This window comes from Hibiscus syriacus, unplaced genomic scaffold (genome assembly GCF_006381635.1).
Source record: "Hibiscus syriacus cultivar Baekdansim isolate YM2019G1 unplaced genomic scaffold, ASM638163v2 tig00110429_pilon, whole genome shotgun sequence".
Classification (NCBI taxonomy): Eukaryota; Viridiplantae; Streptophyta; class Magnoliopsida; order Malvales; family Malvaceae; genus Hibiscus; species Hibiscus syriacus.
Window position 1 is genome coordinate 11,750,572 of NW_024062733.1, and position 6,929 is coordinate 11,757,500.

Below are 6,929 nucleotides of genomic sequence, written 5' to 3' on the forward strand. Positions count from 1 at the left end.
ATAATTTCTAAATGGCCCTATTTCTTTAAATAATTATTTATTTAGAATTTTTAATATAAAATTGCCAACAAGTTGAGCTCTTAAGAATGCATTTGCATGATGGTATTATGGTGTCATCATTCAATTTTATGATTAAATAAGTAGTCCCATATTAAAAAAGATTAATCAATGTGGTTCCCATCAATAGAATGTTTCATAATTTCGAGGTAAAATTTTGTCGATAATGAAATATATATTTTAAATAAAAATTATATAAAGATTTTTAATTGTTATTTATATAATTTATATATTTTACATTTTTATTATTGATTTTAAATAAAAATATTACATTACTCGTAAAGGTGACATTCATTTAATAACTACACTGCTAAGAGTAAAATTACTTTAAATCAAAACATTGATTTTTATGAAGAAGAAAGAGCAAGATGAACAATAATAGCGTCCAAGAAGATCAAAGAGCCACAAAGAAAGTAAAGAATCGAGTTTTAACAATTGAAGATGATGAAACAACTCAGCAAACAGAGAATATGCATACTGATAATGAAGCCCAAGTAGAAAGTGCTGCGAGAAAAGATCATCCCAAGAGTCCTGAGAAACTCTCTTATGCTGCCATGGCCGCTAGAGGATCGATTCTAAATAAAAATCCACCAGTCAAGATGCTTGAAGAAGAAATAGTTTTCCAAGAGGGAGATGTAATCATGGACAGTACTTGAGATTTTCCTAGAATAAGTTTCTCAAAGCGAATCCACGACCTGATTGATCGAAACATGAAGCAAGTTATTATCACGAGACTACTGGAAAGAAGATTGGATATAAAGTGCTGATAAACAGGATCCAGGTGCTATGGATACCGATAGGAAATTTCAATTTAATTGATCTTGATAATGATTACTACTTAGTGAAGTTTGAAAATATTGAGGACTATACTAGAGCTCTCAGAGATGGCCCCTGGATGATATATGGTAGTTACCTGACAGTTTAACCATGGTCGAGGAACTTTACCACATCTTAAAAACACCATTCACAAGTCATTGCCTGGCTGCGTCTACCTAGATTACCTTACATGTATTACAATTCAATGTTAATCAGGACAATTGCGAATACGATTAGATGAGTCATCAAAATTGATTACAATACTAAAGTTGGAGAGAAGGGAAAATTTGCAAGAATTGCAATTGTTATCGATCTGAACAAACCTCTAATTCCATGTGTGGGAATTGATTATTTCATCCAAAAGATAGAATATGAAGGTCTGCAATAAATCTGCTTCAATTGTGGTACCTATGGACATGCAAAAGAAGTCTGTCAAACCTACCAAGAAGATAAACCGATGGATGCTACCAGCAATAGCAATACTATGGAAGAACAAGCTAATGTTGGAAAAAAAATCCCTTTGGTCCTTGGATGGTAGTTCAACCAAGAGGAAGAAACAGTAGAAACCAAAGAACCCAAAACAGAAACAAAGAGATTGAAGGAACATCAAGACAAGGATCAAGATTTGCCCCTTTACATTAAGAACATCTAGAGGAAGAATCCAGATGTAACAATAAAGACTACCAATATCGAAGCAAGAAAAATAATATACAAACACCTGCTACAAAAACAAACACATCAACAAAGCAGATGAAAAACAATATGAGAGTCAGAGAAAGAACGAGAAACAAAAACAATTGCTCACAATAGCCTTGAAACTGATAATAGATTAATTGATGTCCCTATTACCGACAGTGAAATGATAGCGAACAAAGACAATACTAAGGAGGTAAAACTAGGAGGGATCCAAGTCATGGCAAATAAAGAAGCCCGAGTTAGTGAACAAAGGGTTAATATGGGAGATGGAGTTCATACATCAATTACCATTCATGATAAAGACAACATACAAATCGTTGCTCTAGATGGAACCTCAACAAAAAGGCAAAACAAGCTTCCCACCTTACCAAAAAAGGCCTAAAAATTATAAAATCTAAACCTTCTACCAGTATTAACGTTCAGTTAATTTCAGAATGGGTCTAAGAAAATACCATGAATTCAGAGAATTTGGTTCCTCCTGATAGCAGGACTCATACAACCAACCAAAGTCAAACGCTGGAGCAAATTGATCTGAACCAGACTCAAAAAGGTGAACAAAAGGAAAAGGAGTTGTCACAAAGCACCTACCCGTTACCTCAATAAATATGAAGATTCTATTTTGGAACACATAAGGGGTAGTTAAACCCTCTTTTAGAAGGTACTTTAAAGACTATGTGATTAATTACAAGCCCAAGATTATTGCCTTGATGGAAACTCGCACAAGTGGCAAGAGAGCTGACAGAATTATCAATAATATGGGTTACATTAATTCCTTTAGAATCGAATCTCAGGGTCACAGTGGAGGCATCTAGATTCTTTGGGATAATTCAGTTAAGGTTAAAATATTAGTTATTTTTAATCAGTTTGCCCATGCTCATATTAAGGAAAATAATAGTAATTGCTGGAACTATTTTTACAGTAATTTATGCTAGTCCCAACCCCAACATTCGTTATAAGCTTTGGGATCTCCTAGACAAGCCCAAACCTTACAATAATGAACCTTGGATTCTATGAGGAGACTTTAATTGTATCCTGAGTCCTGATGAGAGAACTGGTGGTAGCAGCAGTTATAGAGGAGGAAGTAAACTTTTTCAAGATTTCATTTTCAACAACAATTTGATTGATGTTAATTTCCAAGGTGATGTTTTTACGTGGAGACGTGGCAACCTATGACAAAGACTTGATAGATGCATTATGAATTTGAAGTGGTTAGAATTATACCCATATACTAGAGTCCATCACCTTGACCGAATAGGTTTTGATCATTGTCCTATTCTTTTGCATACTATGAACAGCCCCAAAGATTCTAAAAAGAAACAGTTCAGATTCCTGGTAGCCTGGTTGGACCACCCAGATTTTGATCATTTTATTAAAGAATAGTGGGTAAAACATGAGAACCTTATGGATAGCCTCAAACATATCAAAGAAAGCATCAAGGTTTGGAAAAGTGAAGTTTTCGATAATATCAATCAGAAGAAGAAAAGATTATTGGCTAGGCTTAAAGGAATCGATAAAGCACTTCGTCGTCATAATTCTAACAGATTAACAACTCTTGAAGTTGATCTCAAGATTGAACTTGACACAATTTTAAAACAAGAATAACTTCTTTGGGCTCAAAGGGCGAGATGCAAATGGATTAACCATGGAGACAAAAATACCAAGTAATTTCATTCCTGTGCGATTACTAAGGGCAGGAAAAAACTTATAACAGCTCTCAAAACAGAATCTGATACTTGGTGCGACGATCAAGAAATACTTAAAGGCCATGTTAAGAAGTTCTATGAGGAGTTATTCACTAAAGATCCTTTAGTGAAGCAATCTCTTGAGAATTATAGATCTTTTCCTAGTTTGAATCGTGAACAATGGAACTGGATGGATAAACCTTTTGAGAACATTGAAATTAAAGATGCTCTTTTCAATATGAACCCTCTAAAAGCTCCTGGAGTTGATGGGTTTCATGCAAACTTCTTCCATAAAAATTAGGATACAGTTGGAGAGAATGTTTGTTATCTCGTCAAACATTGTCTTAATGGTGGCCAGATTGAAGAAGCTTTAAACAGAACGTGTTTGGTTTTAATCTTAAGGTAGATAACCCTGATAGAATTACTCAATTTAGACCTATAAGTCTTTGTCATGTTACCTATAAAATTATAACAAAAGTTATCGTTAACAACTTAAAACCTATTATTCCTACTTAGTCAAACAAGTTTTATACCAGGCAGGATTATTACTGACAACATAATCCTAGCTCAAGAGGTTATTCACTCTATGAAGAAAAAGAAATGTAAGAAGTGGTACCTGGCCATCAAGATTGATCTGGAAAAAGCATATGACATATTAGACTGGAACTTTATTAGAGATAATATTGAGAAGCTGGGACTGCCTAATATAATCATAATGGTTATAATGAATTGCATTACATCCACGACTATCCAAATTAACTGGAATGAAGAGCTTACGGAGCCTTTTAAACAGTCAAGGGGAATTAGACAGGGTGATCTCTTTTCTCCTTACCTGTTTGTCATATGCATGGAAAGACTAGCGCAAGAAATTGCATTAGCCGTGGAACAAGTTAAGTGGAAACCAATTTAAATATCTAGAAAGGGTTCTAACATCTCTCATCTCTTTTTTGCAGATGACCTTATTCTCTTTGCAGAAATAGACATTTCTCAAATTGAGATTATTCAGAACACACTCCAAAAATTCTGCATCAGTTCGGGTTAGAAAGTCAATATGCAGAAATCCAATATATTTTATTCCATTAATATTAATGTTCAAACCAGAGACACTATTACGAATATGATTGGAATCAAAGAGGTCTACAATCTTGGAAATTACTTGGGAGTTCCACTTACACAACAAAATCAATAAAAGAACTTATAGCAACATCATTAAGAGAGTTAAAGACAGACTATTAGGTTGGAAGGCTAAGACATTATCTTTGGCAGGAAGAATTACCCTTGCTAAATCAGTTCTTAACTCAATTCCAACATACACTATACAGTCAATTCTAATTCCTAAAGGAACGTACGATGAATTGGAAAGACTTACCAGAAACTTTATCTAGGTGCATAAAAATGAGCAGAAAAGAGTTCATCTGGTGAATTGGGATACCCTATGTAAACCGATCAAAGATAGGGGACAAGGCCTAAAGAATTTAAGGAATCAAAACAAGGATTTCCTTTTTAAACTAGCTTATAAACTTATTAATAGAAATAATCTTTTATGGGTGCAGGTGATGAGAAACAAATATAAAGTGGAAGGAATCATGCCTTAGAAGCTAACTAAAAAGGGAAGATCAACTCTTTGGAACCACATTTGTAATTTATGGACAGAGTTTAAGTAGAATATTTGCTGGAACATTGGAAACAGAAATCAAGTACAATTTTGGCATGACATATGGCTAGATAATAATGGCCCTTTATCCAATTTATGCAACCATCCAATTAAAGTGGAGAATGACATATCCAAAGTAAAGGATATGATCAACCAGAATGGTACCTGGGATTGGAACAAGCTTAATCGACTACTTCCAGACCAAATCATCAATAAATTGAAAGCTATACCTCCCCCAATAGAAGAAAGCATTGCAGACTCCCCAGGTTGGATTCCCTCAGAGAAAAGAGTCTTCACAATCAAATCTGCATATAAGAAGATAGCAAATGTCAATTCCATAGAGGAGAAGATCTGGCGCACCATTGCCAAGCATAATAATATCCCTAGAATTAAAACTTTTCTTTAGGTTATAGGAAACAACAGATTACTGACCAACTCGAAAAGAGCTCGTAGGCATATGACAACGGATGAAAGATGCCCTATGTGCAATTATGAATTTGAAGATATCAATCACATACTGAGATTCTGCCAAAAAATTCTACTGATATAGACTGAGCTGCTGTGTAACATCCTCAATATCGGGTTAATGACTAAATTGTAAAATTTCATAATTTGGGGATAAAAGTAGAATAGTTGAATAGTTCAATGATTTAGTAGAGATATTTTCTGAAAGTTGTTAGTAAATATTAAAGGAGTCAAAGGGCAAATGAGTCATTGAACAAGGAAAATAATTAAATAATAATTAATGTGTATTATAATACCCATGTGGAGCATGATTGAAGAGATACGTTTCCAAGCAATTCTCTTCTTCATCTCTTCTCTTCTCCACGTGAAAGCTCAAGCAAATGTGAGTTTCTTAATTAGTTGATTGTTTGTTGAATTAAAGATTGGGTTTTGATCATTAGATGATAACTAAGCTTAATGAAAGCTTAAGTTATCTTAAAATCAAAAGATAAAGGAGTTTTGATAGATTAAAGAAAATGGGTTTTTAAGTGAAATTTTGAATAAGAATGTTTAAATGAATTTGGAGGATGAATTTGACTTGTCATCTATGAGAATAAGAAGTTAGAAGTGTTAGAATTAAGTTTGGATAACATGGAAATTTTGGTATGATTCTTAGCCTTAAGAATTTGGATGAAATATGGAAGATTATAAGGTGTTGGAATGATAGGAATTGGTTAAAGTTATTATAGATGAATTTAGTAGCATAATAAGGATTTTATACATAAAAATTTGGGTGAAGTGTTGATGATTTTCTGATGAAATAGCCTATTCTGGTCATGTGCATCGATGCACTATGAGTGTGTACCGATGCACTAAGACAAAATTTGAGGGTGCATCGATGCATTAAGGGGTGCATCGATGCATGGGGATTTCGAATCTAAGTTGGGCACCGATGCATCCATAGTGCATCGATACACTCCTAAAGAAAATTAGAAATATGAGTTTATTAAATTCGTTTAAGTTAATAGCATCGAAGTATAAGGTTTAGGCTTCTGATAATCGTCTTGAAAATTATATTTATGTAGATACAGAGCCTAAACGAATTCTGGAACAATCAAAGGATTATGATTTATTCAAAGCAAGGATAAGGTGAGTGCAATTTTAATTGTACTTATATTATTGAACGCACATTGGCTTGCGATGAGTCAGTGATGGAGTTACTATGGTAAGAAGTGATTCCTAAAATGTTATTTGATTTGTGATTCTTATATGTGCATGAATATATGAAAATGGGTATAGTATATCATATGTGACATGATATACATGCTTACATGAATATACAATATGTATTATATGTGATATGAAATGACATAGATGTTTACACATACATGTGGTATGTGACAGAAGAAAAAGTATATGTGATAACAAGAGAAATGACATTAGTACATGAGCATATGAAACATAAAAATAAATGTCCATTGTATATAATATGAGAGCTATAGGTATAGTTGGCATGCCAAGAGTCGAGGGTTTACCTATGTTCTACGGAACATATGGACAGAATTACCTATGTCTTTCAG

The 6,929-nt window shown here is 33.7% G+C and overlaps 1 protein-coding gene across 1 annotated transcript; it reads left to right on the forward strand.

Annotated features, from left to right (window-relative positions):
* The first annotated feature begins 425 nt into the window (after window positions 1-425).
* Window positions 426-4,161, forward strand: LOC120125058. Its single transcript, XM_039143561.1, has 3 exons — window positions 426-705; window positions 3,281-3,521; window positions 3,768-4,161. Exons 1-3 carry the CDS (start codon window positions 426-428, stop codon window positions 4,159-4,161), a joined length of 915 nt encoding a protein of 304 aa, XP_038999492.1.
* The last annotated feature ends 2,768 nt before the right edge of the window (window positions 4,162-6,929 follow it).